At 38.6% G+C, this 22,153-nt stretch overlaps 1 protein-coding gene across 1 annotated transcript in view; it reads left to right on the top strand.

Annotated features, from left to right (window-relative positions):
* chd4b (chromodomain helicase DNA binding protein 4b) overlaps positions 1 to 22,153 on the top strand; it is a 36,724-nt gene that overhangs the window by 1,859 nt on the left and 12,712 nt on the right. Inside the window, 32 exon segments of the mRNA XM_008431422.2 lie at positions 1,321 to 1,566; positions 1,673 to 1,788; positions 2,400 to 2,499; positions 2,595 to 2,832; positions 2,927 to 3,048; positions 3,983 to 4,106; positions 4,984 to 5,156; positions 6,390 to 6,635; positions 7,299 to 7,502; positions 7,650 to 7,861; positions 8,498 to 8,629; positions 8,740 to 8,839; positions 8,961 to 9,152; positions 10,162 to 10,362; positions 10,456 to 10,593; positions 11,599 to 11,720; positions 11,811 to 11,984; positions 12,167 to 12,308; positions 13,123 to 13,372; positions 13,462 to 13,586; positions 13,666 to 13,758; positions 13,840 to 13,981; positions 14,645 to 14,814; positions 14,960 to 15,137; positions 16,052 to 16,138; positions 16,971 to 17,062; positions 18,247 to 18,380; positions 19,508 to 19,652; positions 19,752 to 19,908; positions 20,225 to 20,310; positions 20,388 to 20,622; positions 21,720 to 21,776. Of these exon segments, the coding sequence (XP_008429644.2) occupies positions 1,321 to 1,566; positions 1,673 to 1,788; positions 2,400 to 2,499; positions 2,595 to 2,832; positions 2,927 to 3,048; positions 3,983 to 4,106; positions 4,984 to 5,156; positions 6,390 to 6,635; positions 7,299 to 7,502; positions 7,650 to 7,861; positions 8,498 to 8,629; positions 8,740 to 8,839; positions 8,961 to 9,152; positions 10,162 to 10,362; positions 10,456 to 10,593; positions 11,599 to 11,720; positions 11,811 to 11,984; positions 12,167 to 12,308; positions 13,123 to 13,372; positions 13,462 to 13,586; positions 13,666 to 13,758; positions 13,840 to 13,981; positions 14,645 to 14,814; positions 14,960 to 15,137; positions 16,052 to 16,138; positions 16,971 to 17,062; positions 18,247 to 18,380; positions 19,508 to 19,652; positions 19,752 to 19,908; positions 20,225 to 20,310; positions 20,388 to 20,622; positions 21,720 to 21,776 (4,933 nt within the window).

Below are 22,153 nucleotides of genomic sequence, written 5' to 3'. Positions count from 1 at the left end.
TTTTTTTTACATATTTGTTAAAACTGTCTCTGTGTCGTGACAGCATAGTTTGAGACAGATAAACATCAATCTCCTCCAGCTCTTCCCATCTGAAGAAATGCACCAACCATAAACAACCAATCAGGAGGCGGGTCTTAGCGCTGTCAATCAGTGCTGCTAAGTGCACTAATGAGAAGAAAAAATATTTTTTATGAAAGTTACATACCGCATCTTTAACATATAAATTATATTTAGAAATTGCCAGCTCTAACATAGGACGAATAAAAATAAAACCCTTATTATTCATATTTCTACAAATTAAAAATGTAAAAACCTCAAATATGATTACATTAAATTGAATTTGCACCAATAATATAGACAGAAGCTTTTAAATTACTTGCATCTATTAACTGTTTGTATATTTTTGGAATTGGTCATGAGAAGCTCACGCTGAGCTTCAGCCTCTCATCCATTGATCAATTTTCCATCTGTGGCTTGTAAAGAAACTTACAGAGCATCCAAACTTTGCTGACGTTGATGTGATAAGTTTAAAAACTTTTTAAACTCAGTTTTTTAAGGATATCAATCTTAGTGACCAAAATCAGAACTCTTGGGTAGAGTAGTTGTGAACATTGTGATGGTGAAAATGAAAGTGCTTCAGTGAAAGGAAAATGAGTTAATCATAATTTAAATTATCATTACAATATTTAGCAATAATATCTCAATGTTATTTCCTAAAATAGCTCTTACTGGCACCCATTATGCCACTAGAAAAAATATTTTCTGTAATTTCTTGTTTTAATTTGAATAATAATTGAACTTTTTTGCACGATGCGACAGGATTCCAGAATAAGGGATTTTTTTTTGTCTTGTAACGATAAAATTATTATGGATGTAGTATTATGTAGCATTTTAACGTGCAAACATCTTCAAATTGTAAAAACTAAGAATGAACAATATATTTGTGCAATGCAGTGAACAATCAGTGTTAAAGTAAATCATATAAACAGAATCTTGGGTTTATGCTGAGTATGAAATAGGTTTACTATTTGGGTCTCAAGTGACCTGGTTATATTCACTGTACAGTATTATGAAATATTTGATAAATGGAACTATGAAAACATTTCAGATCCCTCACAACAAAAGTGGTTGTTTTGTCAAACCAGCAGTTAAAAATCATAACTTTTAGTTTGCAATATTACAACTAGGAAAACACCATTGAATTTTGACTAATGAGCCTAAAAGAGTATCATAACCTCTGCAAGCGACAAATGGAAAAAATAAAACCTGGTAAGGAGCCGTGCCCTCTTGTAATTAGTAAAGTGGGTCTGTATTTTGTAGGAACTGCCGGTCAGCTCCCCAGAGCACCTGATGGGAATGGAGGCGGCAGAGAGGGATGCAGATGAGGGAGGTATGCGGTCAGAGAGTGAAGGGAGTGATTACGCCCCTGGGAGAAAAAAGAAGAAACGCTCAAGCTCTGCAAAAGACAAGAAGAAAGGAGGTGGGGCCGGAGAGAAAGGAGGCTCTAAGAGCAAACGCAAAGATCCGGAACCAGAAGACGACGATGACGACGACGATGACTGCCAGGTAAAGTTTTATTGTTTACTCCCTGCGGAAGGAGCGAATGCAGCTCCTGGAGGAATGAAGTTCCTCTGACTGGCTTTGTTTTCCAACTTCTTTGCTCCCACCACAGCCGAAAAGCTCCGCCCAGCTGCTGGAGGCCTGGGGCATGAAGGACATCGATCATGTCTTTACTCAGGAAGACTACAGCTCTCTCACCAACTACAAGGCTTTCAGCCAGTTTGTTAGGTGAGGGGAAAACTAGAGGTGCATCGATCTGACATTAATATCTGTACTGACATTGAAAAAAATGATACATTGGGTATCGGTGACAGTATGCTTGATACATAAGGTTAGGTCTGTGCATTCTAATTCTATGCTTTATTATTTATTTTACATCATATTTAGAATTTCTAATTGCACTTTCTGAACCATTTGAAAGAAGGTTTAATGCAGTTAATTTTTAGGTTTTTGACCAAAACAGCTTATTAGTTTGAGTTTATTTATTGTTCATTTTGCATCGGCTGTTTTACTCCTAACTGAACTGACTGAACAAATTAAAGTTTTGTTGATTTTAAATGGTTGACCAAGCTAGTGAAGATATTCATCCATTTAAATGATCAAATAAATTTGTAATTATGTACATTTATGTCTGTTTTTATAAAAAGAAATGGTTTAATTCAGCTCTGTTTCTCTGTATCGGCTCGGTATCAGCTGATACCAGACCTCAGATATCGGTATTGGCATTGGGAGAGAAAAAAGTGAATCGGGACAACAACATATCTTGTTTCTTTCTTGTTCCCAGTAGTAAATATGTAAATAAACTTCTAAAAAGAAACAATAAACTTTGTCGTTTTTAGACCTTTAATTGCAGCAAAGAATCCCAAAATACCCGTATCCAAGATGATGACCTTAATGATGGCTAAGTGGAGAGAATTCAGCACCAACAACCCGCTGAAGGTATTACAACTCTCTTATAATTATTCTCTGTTATTTCATGTTAAGATGCTCAAAATTAGCAAAAACTCTCACTCTGTGCCGTTCCCTCCTCCCAGGGTTGCGCCACAGCCAATGCAGCCCTTGCAGCTGCCAATGTGGCTGCAGCAGTGGAGAACATGGTGGCTGTGGGGACTGATGGAGGCGTGGAGGCTGCCCCTGCTGCCACCCCTGTGACTACTCCCTCTCCTGCCCCTGCCTCTGTTGCTGCTGCCGCTCCAACACCTGCACCGCCCCCAGCGCCGGCTCCAGCTCCAGCTCCCCCACTCCGCAAGGCCAAGACCAAAGAGGGAAAAGGTACAGCAGATATCCAAAGCTAGAAATACTGTTTTTGATCTAACACTGAGAATAATGGTAATTTGAAAATTCACTTTTAATTCTTGTGTTTTAGGTCCAAATGCTCGCAAAAGGTCAAAACCTACACCAAAGCCTCCCCCTAAGCCAAAACCCAAGAAGGTGGCCCCACTTAAAATCAAACTAGGGGGCCTCAACAGCAAGAGAAAGCGCTCCTCTGTAAGATATTTATTCACTTTCTACAGCTGGTTTATTATGTTTAAGGATGTTTGGGGGGATTGTTCTTTGGTGCATCAGAAAGATACAAAACAAACAAAAAACATGAACATAAAGAAGTTAGATTCAACCAGTGTTGGGTGATATAGACTCAGAATTTTATTGCAATATTTTGTGGTACTATTGTGATAATGGTGATGATAAAAAAACGATGTAATACTTCTTTTTTAGGTAACTTTGTGGCTGTGACTGTATGGTACAGCAATTACAGTGCCACAATAACAAATACAGCTCTTGAAAAACATTCCTGTTTGAAATGATCTACTAAAGGACGCCACTTACTTAAATAAATGCGATTTAAACTGAATATTGTAACTGTATTTAATCATATTTTCAAATTTACTGATAATTATTGATGCGGTCATGGAACAAACAGTGGAGAAAACAGTAAAAATTAAATTTACGTTTTATTTTAACATCTTTAGTTGAAATTTATTGAGACAATAATAAATTCTTATTGCGGTAAGACATTTTTCACAATAGTGATAAATGGTCTGACAAATGCTGGAAAATGTTGAATTTGATTATATGATTTAAAAAAAACTGAACAATTCTGGATAAGTTTGGGATGCCAGGGATGAAAAGCTTGACAAGAGTAGTGATCTGTTTGTAATGCAAACAGATCACTACTGCTATTTTTGCCAAGAATACAAACTGGTTTAAATAGTTAAGCCCCAGTTTTATCTGTACTCCTGTAGGTTTTATTCTTACAACAATCTTTCTGACTTAAAAGTCATTAATGTAGAGGAAACTAAAGATTAGGGTGAACTACTTAAATGTTTGCACTTATAAAACAAAACGCACAACATTTTAAGATGAAAAATGTGTATAGACTTTATTTTAGGAATTGTCTTCTTTTACCTTTGCGTCTGATCAGAGCGATGAAGACGAGCCTGATGGCGACAGCGACTTTGAAGACGGCAGTTTCTCAGTGTCCGACGGCTCCAACCGCAGCAGCCGTCCTAAAAAGAAATCCAAAAATGCGAAAAAGAAGAAGAAAGGTTTGGAAAAAAAAATGCTTTGGGAATGTTCACTCTTAACTGTAGAAAAACCTTGAATTACAATTTGAAGATTTGGAAAGAGCTTGATTTCAGCATAAACATTACTTATAGTTGAAACTAGATATTTTCATCCATCTAATAAAAAGTCCTGTTTTTTCTCACTTTCTGATGTTAAAGCAGACTAAAATTTTTCTTATTTTAGGTTAGTTACAGTGATCAGAATAATTTATATTTGCTAAATCCAGAAAACTTGGTAAAAACATTTTTTAGAGCCTTTCTTTGGTACGACTTTGTATTTTGTGTTTAAGCTTTTAATTTGAGCATGGAGGTCATTTACTTTAACATTATTTATTTGGATTGTTTCAGTGCAAAGATTATTTATTATTCCTTATAGCTTAATAAGTTATTGATCTATATAGTTGAGATACAGGTCTTATATTTTGTGCATTAAACAATGTTATTGAAATTTTTATTTATTTTTGTTAAGTGTTTTGTTCTTGGACCAGTCAGTTGTATGTGAGAGACATTTCAAACCATAACATTTTGTTATATTTCATTTTACATTGTCCCTGCTGAAGAATGTTGAATATCATCACAGACATTATTAATTAACAGGAAGAAAGGATGTCATATACTAGGGAATTGAAACCTTCTTTTTAGTTCATCTGTATTGTTTTTATCTCCAAAGTGCGGTGCTGGAAAAGTTTGAAAATTTGCCTTGAAAATGTTTGAATTTCACTTTGTGAAAAATGTACAAACCTTGTTTCAGAACAAACATCAGTCTAGTACAGGAAGATTCACTACGTCATTCAAGTTTATGGTGAGCTGCTTCCTGTTTTCACTGACACATTTATTTCTGGGACTCTTTTTTTGTCAGTGGAGGCAGAAGATGGCGATGGCTATGAGACTGACCACCAGGACTACTGCGAGGTGTGCCAGCAGGGAGGAGAGATTATTTTGTGTGACACCTGTCCCAGAGCTTATCACATGGTGTGTCTGGACCCCGACATGGAGAAGGCTCCAGAGGGCAAGTGGAGCTGTCCACACTGTGTGAGTACAAATCATCAGAACTAGGGCTGCACCGATTGCAGTTTTCTGGCCGATCACCTGCTGATTCTGATTTTGGCAGATTGTGATTATTTTTGTCTGAAATGTTGCTAAATATAGTAAGAAAGTTGCTGAGTTGACAACAGTGGGGTGACCTGATGGGCTGGTCTGCAGGGTTTCTTCCAGTGTGTTTAAGCCTGGCGGGCCACCAGGCTTCACTTACACCCCCACCAGGCTAAACATGGTTTGTTTTCGTATTCCAGTTTTTTTTTTATACACCAATAACAGTGACAGCAAAGATGGTTTAAAGAATCTCTCTGGTGGAAATATAGGAAGCACACTGACAACATAGTATGCTCAGTATGTGAACACATAGTGAGACTGAGGTGTTTTTTTGTTCTTTTTTCTAATTCACCTTAACTCTGTAACCACTGTCTGTTTTTACCAATCTACAAACTAAAAACTTCAGTAGATTAAGTGACAAGTCACGAATAACTGTTTGACACTTTAATTAGGATTAAACATATTTATTGTAATTGTATTTTTTCTTAATGTTTGCCTTTTTTAAGAATTTATAGTTGGTGTTTAGATGTTGTTAATAATGTCTTTCCACAACACATAACAATCAAGTGATGGTTTCAAATTTCCTGTCAAATTTAAAAAAATGTTTAGCTCCAAAATACAGTGGGCTGCTGGACGACCGCCATCTCTCACAGCAAAGCAAAATGGGACATTGGTTGATTTTTAGACCTTTTCAGAGGCAGACAAGATCGGTTTCACATATAAGTATCTATCGGCTGACCACTGTTCTCAGGGCTCATTTATTGTAGCACCCTAATCAGAGCCACCCAGGTTGGAGGTTTGAGTATTTTGGGCTTGCTTCTAAAATGTTGTGCACTACTTTAGAGAATTTCTGGAAAACAAGAAGGAAAATTGACTTTTTAGCTTTGGCACTTTAGTTCTGTCTCTGCCTAACATTACATTTCTCTGTCTGTCGTCTCTCATTTCTCTTCCATACATCCCACCCTCCATCTTCTATTTCCTCCTGTCCCCCCTCTCCCACTCCTTCCCTCTGACTCCACATGCACACGCATTCAATGCACGCTCCACACCCTCCACCGCTCTTGCTCCCGAATCCCCCCACCTCTCCCATTTTCCTTTCATGCCATTCCGCATACCTCCCTCCCCCCTCAACATGCACCACCTCCTCCTCATGTGTCTGATTGCAACACCAAGGAGAAAGAGGGGATCCAGTGGGAGGCTAGAGATGATCTGTCCGAGGCTGAAGGGGAGGACGATGACGACAGGAGAGATGATGGCATGGAGGAGGAAGACGACCACCACATTGAGTTCTGCAGAGTGTGTAAGGACGGTGGAGAGCTGCTCTGCTGTGACACCTGCCCCTCCTCCTACCACATCCACTGCCTGAACCCTCCTCTCCCCGAGATTCCCAACGGAGAGTGGATCTGCCCCCGCTGCAAGGTGAGCACCGAGTCTGCATCTGCGCATGCTCTGGAGGTTCTGAATCTGGATTGCAAATGCAGCTTTCTACTGCAGATACAGCTGATCCTCCCGATCAGGATAAGTTTACATATTGTACCACAGACATACTTTGCCAGTCATGCACCTCTGATTAAGGTTCTTTCACCACAACCATATTTTCCTGGATGATTAATTGTACCAGAAGTTACTGCAATAAACAATAATATTGTTGTTTTGAGAATATTTTCAAGTGATATAATTACAAAACAATGCAGGAATATATTCTCAAAGATCAGTAAACTGTAAATTCTATTGAATATTTAGCATTGGAACTGGAAGACATTTTAAATATCCAAAATAAATAAACAAAACAACAGACACAACAAATAAAATGGATTCTGAATACTCAGTAATCAAAACCGCCCTTCAAAAAATGGCTATTTGAGACCAAATCACCATACTGAGGACCTTTGTCATCCAGTTTTTGGTAAAAAGAGAGAAAATTGAAAAATGATAAATCATGCAAGTCATGATTAATTGATTTAATGCTTATTGCGACAGGCCTACATGACAATTATGAAAGCAGTTCAGTGCAAACCTTTTAAGCCACTCCTCATTTCTTTGTTGTTATCCTCCTGACTCGCGTCTTGTCCCTTCGTCCAGTGTCCCCCAATGAAAGGAAAAGTGCAGAAGGTTTTAACGTGGCGTTGGGGGGAACCTCCAGCCTCCATGCCTGTCCCTCGGCCTGCTGACCTGCCTGCTGATGCTCCTGATCCCCCTCCTCTGGCCGGTCGTCGGGAGAGGGAGTTCTTTGTCAAATGGTGCAATATGTCCTACTGGCACTGCTCCTGGGTGCTGGAGCTGCAGGTACGTATCGTCCCTTAAAAATGTGTGGAAAGTTTATCAAACATTTTACTAATTTGAACAGTTATTCTCTAATGTGGGAGTTAACTAAGCTTTTACCCCAACATTTAATATAACGGCACCTTAAACCGTTCCTCTGCTTCCCTGCAGCTGGAGCTGAACTGCCAGGTCATGTTCCGTAACTACCAGAGGAAGACCGACATGGACGAACCTCCACCTGTGGACTTTGGAGGCGAAGGCGATGATGACAAGAGCACAAAGAGAAAAAACAAAGATCCTCTGTTTGTTCACATGGAGGAGGACTTTGGACGCTTTGGGGTTAAGATAGAGTGGCTGATGATCCACCGTGTCCTTAACCACAGGTAGGGGAAATATGCAAAATGGAGACCGAGCATATAACCTAAAAAACAAGTTGTTTTAACTCTTATTTTGGATCATATTTAACATTTATATTAGTTTGGCGGTTGCTACACCTTTAGGTGTTTCTTAAAGTGACTTATTATGGTTTCTTGATTGGTTAATAAGCTTTTTTAGGGCCTCTGTCACTTTAAATCGAAATAAGCTGCTGCTGGCCACCGCCCAAGCTCTAACTCAACAGTTACACTCACACATGAAAATGGCTGCAAACAGATTTGCATTTGTGCATCCATACATTTTTGAAAAGCATTAGTAGAGCCTCCTGCACAACCAACTGAAATGCAGCATGTGATCTCTGGATAGTAAGTGAGCAACGAAATACTTTTCTTTTCCAGCAGCCATTGTACAGTGGGTAGGGTACCGGTAAAACCAGCTGACCAAATGTGCTGGAGCTCCGCTTGGGATGCTAGGCAACAGGCCAGTGCCTGTCGATTGTGACTTAACAATAAAGAATTTTTTGAGACATTAAGTTGTCGCCACAAAATTTTTTTCGCACTTGGGCTGTTTTTAGAAACTATAATGTAATACTGATCATTTTAAAACATTAAGCTCCATGTTTCCTATGTGTTTTTTAATGCTAGTGTTGACAAGAAGAACAACGTTCATTACTTAATAAAATGGAGAGATCTGCCCTATGACCAGTCAACTTGGGAAAGTGAAGACATGGACATACCTGAGTATGATACGTACAAACAGATATACTGGAATCACAGGTATGGAAGGGTTCATTATATCTAAGGAAACTGTTTAATGTAAATGGAGCCAAGTGTTTGAGGGGGAAATGTTTATCTTAATTTAGTCACTTATTTTCTGGACTAAATAGAGAGCTGATGATGGGCGAGGAGGGGAGACCCGGCAAAAAACTGAAGAAAACGGTCAAAGTCAAAAAGGCGGAACGGCCACCTGCTAATCCAGTTGTAGATGTAAGTCTGTTTTATCTACCATTAAATTAAATAAAATTTTTGTACTTTGGTGTAATCTGTTTTACTGTTTTATTTGTTGGCAGTATAACAATCAGTTCTGTGAATATTTTCTTCCTACCAGCCCACCATCAAGTTTGATCGCCAACCCGACTACCTGGACAGTACAGGCGGCACGCTGCATCCCTACCAGCTGGAGGGCTTGAACTGGCTCCGGTTCTCATGGGCCCAGGCCACCGACACCATCCTGGCTGATGAGATGGGTTTAGGCAAAACGGTTCAAACGGCTGTCTTCCTGTATTCTCTGTATAAGGAGGTGAGAATCCAGAGTGAGAATCCTTGGTATTATTTGTGATAAGTGAGGTTTTATTAAGGTTGGACAATATAAATGAAATACTGGTACGAAATTTCATGATATTGATAATTGTCAATATTGATAATTATTGATAATTTTTTCTATTTAAATATCTGAAATACTGCCAAACTGGTGGTGTTACCTTTTCTGTTTTATCAATAGTTATCACTCTGCACCATTTTTTATTCTTAAGCAGTTACGAGCCACAGTGGTGAAACCTAAAACTCCTGCTGCACAAGTTACTCAGCAGACTGTTGCTAGGTAACCATAGAGTGAGTGAGTTGCTAGCTAACCAAAGAGTGAGCGAGTTGATTCCACCAACCTTAGCTTAGTTGGCCGTGAGAAGTTCAAATTCAAATTCAGAAAAGCCCAAAAGGGAAATTGAATGTTTTTGTAACTCATATTAATTAAAATTCTTTAGAGAGTTATTGTAGATAGTGTTGGCTGAAGGCAGGAAAGATCTTTTGTAGCTGTCTGTCTATCTTGGGGAAACACTCAGTTTCCCCAAGATAGTTTCATGAAGAGGACAGTGAGGGTTGTCCATAATTTTCTTGATTTTTGAAGAGTCCATCATAAACTGAGCAGCTCAGAATTCAGTGAATATTCTTTGTACTGAATATTCTATATATTATTGTTGATAATGCTTCTCTCACGATATGTATTATTAATTTATTGTCCAGTCCTAGGTTTTATGTGTTTTATTCTTGCATTAAGAACAGTTGTATGCCAACAAAATGACAACCTTTTAGATTATTTTACATCTGGAGATCTTTTCCTGTCAAGTCTGCCCTCCTCTGTCATTCAGTGAAGGTGGTCGGGGTCTCAGACATGCGACACACACTAACTTTGCCCAAAAAAGGGGATAAGTTCAAAGTTCGAATCTCTATTCTAAAGGCAGGGCAAGACATGCGTTTTTATGTGTTGATTTGAACTTTTTAAATTGGTCTAATCCTGCATTCTACTGTCACAGGGTCACTCCAAAGGTCCCTTCCTGGTCAGCGCTCCTCTGTCCACCATTATTAACTGGGAAAGAGAGTTTGAGATGTGGGCCCCCGATATGTACGTGGTTACTTACGTTGGGGACAAAGACAGCAGGGCTGTTATCAGAGAGAACGAGTTCTCGTTCGAGGGAAATGCCATAAGGGGAGGGAAGAAGGCCTCCAAGATGAAGGTAGGGAGTTGATAAAAAAGCAAGAGTTACAGGACAGATTGATTTGTTTATTGAAATCCAACTGAAGTTTCGCCCAACCTCTGCACTCAACAGAAAGACTCGACAGTGAAGTTCCACGTTCTGCTGACGTCCTATGAGTTGATCACCATCGACCAGGCTGTGCTGGGGTCCATCGAATGGGCTTGCCTGGTCGTTGATGAGGCACACAGACTCAAAAACAACCAGTCCAAGGTAATAATAAATCCTGAATGATCCATTAATGGCACCATTAGAGCGGGTGGATTTTATCTTCCCAAAAATATTTCTGTAATAAGACATTGTCTTTCTCAAGCTAAGACATTAGCCCATCCTCTTATAACTTGCTAATTGTATTACTGCAATGCTCTTTTGTTTGGTGCTTCTTGCTAATATCTGCTTCACTACTGACAGATATTTTTTTTATTATTTTTATGAGCCTTTTTTGGAATGTTTTTAACCACTTTGTGTTGTCCTGTCTTTAATCCTGTGAAGCACTTTGTATTGTCCAACATTGCAAGAAAGGTGTCATACAAATAAAGATTGATACTAAGAGTGCATTCACACCAGCCATGTTTAGTCCACTTTAATCGAACTTTAGCTCATTTGCTAAGAAAGTCCGGTTCATTTAGGGAGGTGTGAATGTGCAATCTAACCGATGCTGACCAAAAAAGCAAACTGGTTTGTCTAAAATCCTTGGACTTGGTTTGATTAAAGTGAACCCTGGTTCGAATGCATATATGTTAGCTAAGCGGACAGAGACTGCTTGAAAAGCAGGGAATTCTGGGTAAATACAACCAAAACAAACACAAGAATCTAATTCTAGAGGGAGAAATAAATGGCTTGTGGTGTTTTCTTAAAGACAAAAGAAATCCTTAAACCGATAAAATATGACACTACTTTTTTTTTTGTTTACATTTTGTGAAGACGGAAGTTGCGCTCAATGTCTTCTTCAGAGGTTTTTGCGTTGTTTCCTTCAGTAGTTCTTGGTGCAGCGCCACCCACGGGAGGGGTGGAACAGGTTTTTCAAAGGCTTGGATTGTTTAATACAGTGCAGTGTGAAAGCAAATGTAACAAATGTTCCAGTTTTTGTTTCCAGTTGAGACTACCAGACTGTCAGGTGTGGAAACACCTTAAGACTTCATTGCTACTTTTTTCTTTACAGTACTGTTTTTATTCATAAGGATAATTTAAAAAGATGTTTTGTTTTTATTCTTTCAGTTCTTCAGAGTGCTGAACAACTACTCGCTGCAACATAAGCTTCTGCTGACTGGGACTCCTCTTCAGAACAACCTGGAGGAGCTTTTCCACTTGTTGAACTTCTTAACCCCGGAGAGATTCAAGTCAGTAGCTCTGCAGCAGTCGTGAACGTGGCTGTTTTTCTTGGAGCCTCCACCTGCAAAGAGTGGTAATGATGGATTTATTTTCTGCAGCAACCTTGAAGGGTTTCTGGAGGAATTTGCAGACATTGCCAAAGAGGACCAGATCAAGAAACTCCATGACATGCTGGGACCACACATGCTCAGGAGGCTGAAGGCTGATGTGTTTAAACACATGCCTTCGAAGACGGAGCTCATTGTCCGGGTGGAGCTGAGCCCCATGCAGAAGTAAGCAACACGTTTAAATGTAACTGCTTTAAAAACTTACTTTGAAAGAGTCTTTTTATTATTTATTGTGGAAACTTTAAACCCCAAACTATTGCTTGCTATGAGTTCTGCTCCTGTACTCCCATCTGATTTTGCTTTTGTTCTAACTTTTCCCATATATTAATGTGGTTTTGCTAATACAGGAAATACTACAAGTTTATTCTGACACGCAACTTTGAGGCGTTGAACACTCGAGGAGGTGGGAACCAGGTGTCTCTGCTCAACGTCGTCATGGACCTTAAAAAGTGCTGCAATCATCCCTACCTCTTTCCAGCCGCTGCAACAGTAGGTTTTATGTTTCATTCAATCAATTTTGTTCACTGAGACATGCAGTCCTTTACATTGCCGTGAAGAGACATACACTCTTCACGGCAATGAATTGCATTTAATTTTTTTTATTTAATACAAGGCTTAAAATATTTTCTCAAGACTGGGTTTTAAAAAAATAGTTTCAATTCCTCATTAATAGCTCAAAATTAATAGCTTTTATGTAAATCCATTACTTTGGAAAATGCTTGATTTCTGTATAAAGTCTTTGAAAGTGCTTGATATTCTAACTGCATAGTTTTGTTATAAAGTGCAATTTAACACTTGATTAAAAGCCTAAATTTGGAAAACATTTACAGTTGGAGTCACACCTAAAAAAACAGACACATTTTTTCTTCACTGTCTGAATTTAAATCAAACTAAATGTTTATCGTTTTAGGTTAAAAAAAATTTTTTGGTTTGTGTATTGTTCTCCACTAAGGTAGGGGTATGTGTGTGTGTGCGCGTGTGCGTGCGTGTGGGGGTGTGCTCGTGTGTGTGTGTATGTGTGTGAGTGTGAGTGAGAGACATTTCAAAACATAACATTTTGTTCTTTTAGTTTATTTTGTCCCTACTGTTGAATGCAGAATACTATCAGAAGAGATTATGAATAACAGTATCAAATTGTGTCATATAATGATTAATTGAAACTGTCTTTTTTTATTCATTTGTGTTGCTTTCATCTCCAAAGTCTGGTGAAAATTTACCTTAAAAATTCTTGGAACTGCTTGAATTTTACCGTGGGAAAAGTGGACACACCTTAAATCTCATGCAAGTTCTTCTCCTTTTTCAGGAGGCTCCCAAACTTCCAAATGGCATGTATGAAGGTACTGCCCTGACCAAAGCTTCAGGGAAGCTGATGCTTCTTCACAAGATGATGAAGAAGCTGAAAGAAGGAGGCCACAGGGTTCTGGTTTTCTCCCAGATGACCAAGATGCTCGACCTGCTGGAAGACTTCCTGGAGAACGAAGGCTACAAATATGAGAGGATTGATGGCGGAGTCACCGGCAACATGAGACAAGAAGCCATCGATCGCTTTAATGGTGAGATGTGTGTTTGCATATTTATCTTTGCCTCACTTGATAGTTGATATTTGCTTTTCTCATTTGAAGTCTGCCCTTTGCCCCAACAGCTCCAGGAGCTCAGCAGTTTGCGTTCCTCCTCTCAACCCGGGCCGGTGGCTTGGGGATTAATCTCGCCTCTGCTGACACAGTCATCATCTACGACTCTGACTGGAACCCCCACAATGACATCCAGGTAGGCCTGGACGCTGTCTTAAATGTGCTTGTATGCAGCTGTGTTTGGGTTCTGGTTGATCATCGTGTGCTACTCGCAGGCTTTCAGTAGAGCTCATCGTATTGGCCAGAACAGGAAAGTGATGATCTATCGGTTTGTTACCAAAGCATCTGTTGAGGAGAGGATCACACAGGTTCGGAAAAAAGAAAGTGATTATTAAAAAAAATGAATTTTACGCACCTAAATGTTTATGTTGTGTTCTTTTCGTTGTCAGGTGGCGAAGAAGAAGATGATGCTGACTCACCTGGTGGTGCGGCCCGGACTTGGTTCCAAGACGGGCTCCATGTCAAAGCAGGAACTTGACGACATTCTCAAGTTTGGAACCGAAGAGCTGTTCAAGGATGAAGTTGGAGAAGGTGAGGAGAAAATATTTAGCAAAAAGAAATCCAGGGTTATGCAGACGGTCGGGGAAAAAAGAAAGTCTCAGATCCAATGATCTTAACTTAAGTTTTTGCAAGCTGATTTTCCACTCATGTCCTTGGAGTCCATTTAGTTGTGTCTAAGCCTGTCGCAACAAGCAATTAATCAATTAATTGCAAGATATATTAGAAGGAGCTCAATAATTTCCATTCTGATGATTAATATTTTTTTAGAGACATCATTATCTAATTTGTTCATGGTTTCTGTTATGTGTTCTTTGCTTTTCTGTAATTTGTGGTATTGGCTGTGGAAAAACTACAAATCCCATGAATATCATAAGTCCTGTTGAAAGCAATTTACCCTCCAGACATTCAGCCTTTCCAGCAAAGCTGCAAAAGTATTGTGCTTCTGAAACTGGCTTATTGTTCGCATGTCCAATTAAAACCAACCATTCCTGCTCCAGTGTCTACTAATAGGCTCCATGTCATGAAGAAGTGCATATTTAATGATGTTTTGCTTGGAAACACTGACACTGAAACTTTGTCCTGGGAGATTTTCATAAGAGGTTGAGATTAATTGGCTTTCCTGAATAGCAGATGACTGATGTCTTGGGTATAAATTCTTTCATTTCCTCGTCTTTTTCCTTGCCTCGCCTTCAGGAGACAACAAGGAGGATGACAGCAGTGTGATTCACTATGACGACCAGGCAATTGACCGCTTGCTGGACAGGAACCAGGATGCCACGGAGGACACGGAGCTGCAGAGCATGAACGAATACCTCAGCTCCTTTAAAGTGGCCCAGTATGTTGTCAAAGATGAGGACGATGAGGTAAAGTGTAGGACTTGTTAGTTTATCTCGTTTGACAGTCAACATGCGTCTTATTACTCCTGTACTCTTAAAGCATGTTGACTGGATAAAACAGGTTAAGGAGGTTTATGTTGTATGTGAGCCACACATGTCTTCTTTCTTTGAGGAGGAGGAGGTAGAAAGAGAGGTGATCAAGCAGGAGGAAAGCGTTGATCCCGACTACTGGGAGAAACTGCTTCGACACCATTATGAGCAGCAACAGGAAGATCTCGCCCGCAATTTGGGCAAAGGCAAACGTACTCGAAAGCCGGTCAACTACAATGACGGCTCCCAGGAGGACCGAGGTATAAGACAGGGTACAGAACAATATATAATGCAACCTCTTCTCTGTGTGTGTATGTGCTGTTTGTGTCTGTGTGGTCATGTTAGGAGAGCTAAGTAGAACTTTGCATGATATTTAATCTCATAAAACCTAGAATGATGTAGTGCCAGTCATAAAATTGCTTTTTTTAAATTACAAAAGTGGAAATTAATCACTTCTCTTCATTCAGTTAGACATAGATTTACACAGAACAACACTCATTAGATTAATTGTAAACATCTCTTATTTATGTTAACTACATTTTAGAGGTGTGTAAAATAAAACCTTTATCAAACATTTTCACCTTTCTTATTGTAGTTTTCACTTCCTTTTAAAAGTAGGACAATAAAATTAGTTTCTTTGCCTAATAGGGCAGCTGTTAGGAGAAATGTGATCAACTAATCAAATTGTAGCAGCTGTTTACAAAATTTCTTGTTTTTTTCCCCAACTGATTATAAACATAAGTCAGAGTTTCAAGAGGACAATTAGAGACATTTTTTGCTTCCATTTTGTTTTTTGACTTTGTTTCAACCGTTTTTAATGAGGCCCCGAGATGACGAGAACCATCTGATATCAAAATACCAAATTATTACAAGCTACATAAAAGTACTAAGATCTATACAATACCATCATAAGTAAAATAAATTTAAAAAAATGGCAATGCCAATAAAAGTCTTAATATTTTTATTACTGTATTTCAGTTTTGGTTTGTTTATCTTTGCAACCAAACTAAAGGATTCTAAGAAAAATCTGAAAACGTCTTTTCTCTTTGGGAGAAAAACTAGCTGGTAGCTAGATGTTTGTTGTTTCTTAGTCTTATCAGCTTGTCATCAGGCGGTCAAAGGTTTTGTCCTGTTTAAGTTCTCATTCATAATGGTTTCTGTCTGTTCTGTGTAGACTGGCAGGAGGATCAGTCTGACAACCAGTCTGATTACTCAGTGGCCTCAGAGGAGGGAGACGAGGACTTTGACGAACGCTCTGAAGGTATGGCTCCATCTCTGAAGGTTGCTGATGTGAAGAGGTGGGTTGTATGTGCATTCCTGAAACGTCTGAGTCCACCCTCCAAGCCGTACGGTGTTAAAGTTTATGGTGTCTAAAGTTTGATGCTGGCGCTCCAGTCGTAGAGTTTTAAGGAACATCTCCGGCTCGTTGACTAACAGGCTTCCCACCGCCCCGTCTGCAGATACTTATACAGATTCAGACGACACCTACGATGTCCTCCTCGACAATCTCAACAACAACTCACGAAACAACACTTGTCAGTGCATCATCTGCGTTGAGCGTAGAGTGAGAAGAAAAGACAAAAAGAAAGGAAAGGGAAAAAATCAAGCAATCAACGATTTATCAGCGAGCTGAACTGCGTCCTATCTTGTTTAAATTGACTGTTAAATATTTGTTAAAATGTACAGACATTTCTTGTATTTATGAGTCTTTTTGGATTGATTTAATTGATGCACTTTATGTGATTGTTAATATTAGTAGTGTTCTTATTTGTACTGAATGTGATTTTGTATTGATTAAGGCTACCTCAGTGTTGTTAAATAAAACATAACCCAAAACTGGCATCGGTTGTAGATGCAATGAAATAATCAACCGTCTTTAGGGCAAGGAGCAGTTAAAGTAAAGGTTGGAGGAAATTTGAAAAGGGACAGCTTCGTCAGGATCAGCACAGAGCCGTAAGTGGAGCGTCTTCACAGAGACACTTTAGGTTGATGAGAGTGCTCATGTTCATTATTTACATCGCTTCATTTGTCTGCGTGTTCCTCGAAATCGGCCGTTTATTTCAGAGACACTAACTGTGTTCTCCCCTTGGTAGCTAACGCCCGCAGACCGAACCGCAAAGGCTTGAGGAACGACAGAGACAAGCCTCTGCCTCCTCTGCTGGCCAGGGTGGGGGGCAACATCGAGGTAAGTTCACTCTGAACTCGAATGAAAGGGGAAACAGATCTGAAAAGTTTCATGATTTTATTTAATTAACTTTTTATCTAATGCTTACATGCCAGTTAATGGACAGAGAAACCAGTGTCATCATGATCGATAAAGGCTAAAATAAATGCAGTATTTTATTATTTAATATTTTAATGTATTTGTAAAATCCATTAGTTTTTAAAACTTTCTTTTTAATTTTTACAAATATTTCATTTATTTTTATTTTACATTTATTCATTATTAATGTAATTTATTTACATTTTTTATATCGAGCTCACTGCTCTGAACCCAATTGAAAACCTCCTGGTTTTTCCACCAAATACTGATTTCTGAACTCTTCCTGAGTCAAAACATTAACATTGTTGTTTCTAAATGAATATGAACTTGTTTCTTTGATTTATTTGAGGTCTGAAAGCACTGCATCTTTTTAGTTATTTTTGACCATTTCTCATTTTCTGCAGATAAATACAAAATTGTTGCTTGTAACTTCAGAGACATGTTGTCAGTAGCTCATAGAATAAAAGAACAAAGTTCATTTTACTCAAACATATAACTATAAAGAGTAAAATCAGAGAAACATAATTTTACATGGTCTCTTAATTTTTTTATACATGCAACTGTCATGGGGTTTAATGTGATTTGTGAACACTTTTGTGTCTCTCTCGCAAAGCAGCTGCACTTTCAGATAGTGATGCTGTGCAACACAATTATGTGATTTCAGAACTATAAAGAACCATTGAAATATATCAGAACTTCCTAATGATGCTGAAATTGTGTTTCACACCTTTAGTAAAAATGTTGAGAGGTTTTCAAAATTTTGAAAATACTTAAATGGGACAATCTACACTAAGCAGATATGTATTAAAACAGTAAATAATCTAATACTTTTCTCAATGGTAGGAAAAACAGCAACATTACTGTTGTTTTACTGTTAAATTCAAACTGGGACTGGATCATTTCCCCAGGATTACAGTTTATTAAAAACACAGTTTATAATTAGTGAAACTTCTACTGTTTTGTGAAAATAATAAACAAGTCATTCTTAATTATTAAAAAAAATAAAAAAATCTTGAATCTTGTGAACCAAATGTCATGTATTGACTTATATTGTGAGCTGAATTTACAATTTTTCTTTTATTTTGACCTCTTTAATTGCCTGTCAGGTGCTGGGCTTCAACGCACGGCAGAGGAAAGCGTTCCTGAATGCAGTGATGCGTTATGGGATGCCTCCTCAGGATGCCTTCACCAACCAGTGGCTGGTCCGGGACCTGCGAGGGAAATCTGAGAAGGAATTTAAGTAAGTTTCTTTGGTTCTGTTCAGGCTCTGAAAACAATCAATAAACTTACAGCTGCAGTTTGTAACTTTCATAAAAATATGTTTCATCCATATTTGTTAAAATAAATGTCACTATGTCTGCGTTCACACCGCATCCCGAAGTGACCCAATTCAGATTTAAAAAAATGTTTTGCCGTGGTCGTTCACACTTCCAAATATATGCGACTTGTATGTGAGCTATGGTGTCCTGAAAGTGTCCTGCATGCACAGTAGAGGGCGCAATAACGTCACGTGCCATAAGAAGTGAAAGAATAAGTAGAAGAAGAAGTGCTCTGTGTTTGAAGTAAACATGAATGCTAGCGGTGGAGCTTAGCTTACGATTTTGAAGTTGTTGTCCGACCGGAGTCAGCACTTCAACAACTTAATCCTCGTTATTATTTGCCATGGTTGTTGTTTTTCTTCCCGTTTACGACTATCAGGTTGCAGAACAGTGACGTTTATCGAGCATCAATGAATGTTGAGTTCAGGATCTGGCCATTAGGATTCAGGTCACATTTAAGAAGATTGGATACGTATTGGATATCCAAGGGTCGCATTTGAAAAGAATCTGACTTGTGTTGTTCAGATTGTCATAAAAAGATCAGATACAGGTCGCATTACGTCAAAAAAATCTGAATTGTGCCACGTCATGCTCAAGTGTGAACGCTGCCTAAGTTGTAGCAGTTTGTTATCAAAAATGAGCTCTTCTTTCTTCTCCCAGTGCGGTCTGCTAAAACGCACTGGTCCTGATCAAAACAACAAATCACAGCCAGGAGGAGGGTTTTAGTGCTGTCAATCAAGTGTGTGTACTTCCTGCTCAATGTTCTAATGGTGGAGCAACAACTTACCCTTACAGGAAAACGGTTTATCTGCTGTCACTGGTGGTTATGCTAACCAGCCTTAGCACTGATGACAGGCTACGTTGTGATGAATCGGCTGTAACATAGCGGAGATTAAAGGGGTGGATAACTACCAGTAGTATTTAAAATGAAAAATCCTAATCAGCACTTGCAAAAATAACCATATTAGAGAATATATGAATCTGAATAATGCAGACATTTGCATTTGCTTCCAGTCCTCACTACTGTTTACACTTTGACCTCCTCCAGGGCTTATGTGTCTCTGTTTATGCGACATCTTTGTGAGCCGGGAGCCGATGGAGCAGAAACCTTCGCAGATGGCGTCCCACGCGAGGGTCTGTCGAGGCAGCACGTGCTCACTCGAATCGGCGTGATGTCACTTATAAGGAAAAAAGTATGCTTTACACAGATACGATCGCACCTCCAGGCCAGGCTGTCTGCGGCTTAAAGCAGAGACAGACTCACTGGCTGACTTGTGGTTCTGGCTGAACAGGTTCAGGAGTTTGAACATGTGAACGGTCAGTGGTCGATGCCCTGGATGGCAGAGCTGGAGGAAAATAAAAGAGCGGCAGCTTTGGCTGCAGGTGAAGACCCGAAAACACCGTCCACTGGGACGCCTGCAGACACACAGCCCAACACTCCCGTCCCAGGTAAACACACACTGCCTGCTTGTTTTTATGGGATTTACTTCTCTGTTTCTGCAGTAAATAAGTTTTACACTCATCTTATTTTGTTCTAACACATCTATAATAAGTGACATTTCCCTTAGTTTTAGCATTTCATTAAGCCTTAATTAAATTTATACCTTTTTCACTGAAAGATGTATTTTCCTAAACTGGGGGGTTTTATCTCAAAGAGCTGGCGCCCTCTTGTGGCAGTAGTTATAATAAAGCTTAATATAAATGATGCTGTTTATTGTTAAATATTTAAAATACATAATGTGTTGACTTATTTTCTGATTTCCAGAGGATTTGTCTAAATCAGAGGACAAGGATGAGATTAAAAAAGAAGGAGACGAAAGCAAAGTGGCTAAAAAGGGAGACGACCCTGAGGTATGAATTACTTTGTACTCAAATCAGCAGTTTAGTTGACATAACAATAATTTTATCTGTTTTTTATTTTCAATCAGATTATTGAAATCCCAGATGAATCAGAAAAATCCCCTGCTTCTGAGAAGAAAGAAGAGCTGGGAGCAGAGAGGAGGGTGAAAGATGAAGGCGATGAAGGGAAGGAGAAAGATGGTGAGAACACGAGCAAGGAGAAAGAAGAGAAGAGCAAGGCTGCAGCCGAGAAGGAGGCCTCTGCTAACAACAAGAGCGACGGTTCAGACAGCAGGATGGACTCAGAGGAGGACAGGTCAAAAGGTCAGGATGTAGAAAATCAGTTCAAACTTGTGTTTAAAGAATAATCTATTATGTTATTGTTATTAGGACATTATTAGCATCAGTAGTAACATTATTGTTGTTGTTGTTACCTGTGGGGATATTGTAAGCTTATCATTGAATGTATTGCATTAATCAAGAGTCTGAGTTAAGTTATCCTGCTATATTTCTCATAAATATGAAAAGATCATAACTGTGATGTTGCTGATGGGTTTTAATAAGTTTCTACTTCTTCCCGCACCTTAGCATGTTTATTATTTATCGCACACTCTGTCATTTTATTTACAATTTATAACATTTACTTAACTTAGAAAATACAAAAGTCTTTAAAGTAAAAAAAAACTGTTTACTCACAGATATGAGACATTATTCCACATATTATACCAATAATTCAGTTCAAAACTTGCATAGACTTCTTAAACATATTATGCATACATTTCAAGCAATTGCATTTGTTAATTTTAATGATTATGGTTTATCGCTAAAGTAAAATGTCAGACTACTACTCAGCTCCTTTTGCATGATTTACTTCATCAAGGTGGCAGGAAGATCAATGTTACGGTATCCAATTATTAGAATTATTACATAATTTACATGATCAATGCTTTAGGCAAACCCTTAGATAAATTGAAGAAAAAATTTATTTTCTTGTTTCTTATTTCTGCGAAAACTCAGCTTTTCAGTAAGCTTCCCATTAAACAGTGTGGGGAGCTTTTTACCTGTTACACTGACCCCTGCTTGAACTGAGTCATTATTTATCAATGCACTGTTCCTGGAATAATACTGTATTTCTTATTTCAAGTTCAGTTCAAAAAGCTGCATTTTAGCTGATCCATGTAAATGAACGGGAAGTACCTGCTTTCTCCAGCTCACGCTGCAGGTTTCATAAACAAAAGTATTCAAATCAGAGGATTACAATAACTTCAGGCAGGACAGTTTGTATTTATAATATATCAAACTCAGAGCAGAAATGCACAGTTGCAACAACACGAGTGTTCACCGTAACTGTGTCCTCATGTCGCTCTTGTGACTTCCTCTTTTACTTTTTAAGCTTCTCGTTCTGCTTCTGTTAATTTTAGCTGAAGACAGCAAAGATGAGAAGATGGACACTACGTCTCCAGCAGAGGACAAAAAAGGTTTGGATACAGATATTCACCACTGCTGTTCATGACGCATGTTTAAATATTAGTTTACTTTATAAGATTTCATCAATGCTCCAGTCTAATATACCTCAGCAAGGTGCATTAGCAAAACTTTTATGTGCATCTGCAGTTCCTTTTCACCAATATAAGAGAGTAATATGAAGAACCATTTACCAAAAACTTAGAAATAACTTGAATTTTTCAATGTTTTTCTCAAAATATTCTTGATGGCTGCCATCATAGTCTCATGTTGAAAATAACAAAAAATAACTAGAAAATTCCTGCAGAAATTTTAAAGGGGCATGCCAAAGTGTGCCCGTCGGCTTTGAGCCAGTGTTTTTATACTAAAAATTAGCATTAATGCTAAAGAA

Source organism: Poecilia reticulata, linkage group LG16 (assembly GCF_000633615.1).
Source record: "Poecilia reticulata strain Guanapo linkage group LG16, Guppy_female_1.0+MT, whole genome shotgun sequence".
Lineage (NCBI taxonomy): Eukaryota > Metazoa > Chordata > Actinopteri > Cyprinodontiformes > Poeciliidae > Poecilia > Poecilia reticulata.
Note: the sequence above shows the minus strand (reverse complement) of the source record. Positions and strands in the feature narration are given on the sequence as shown.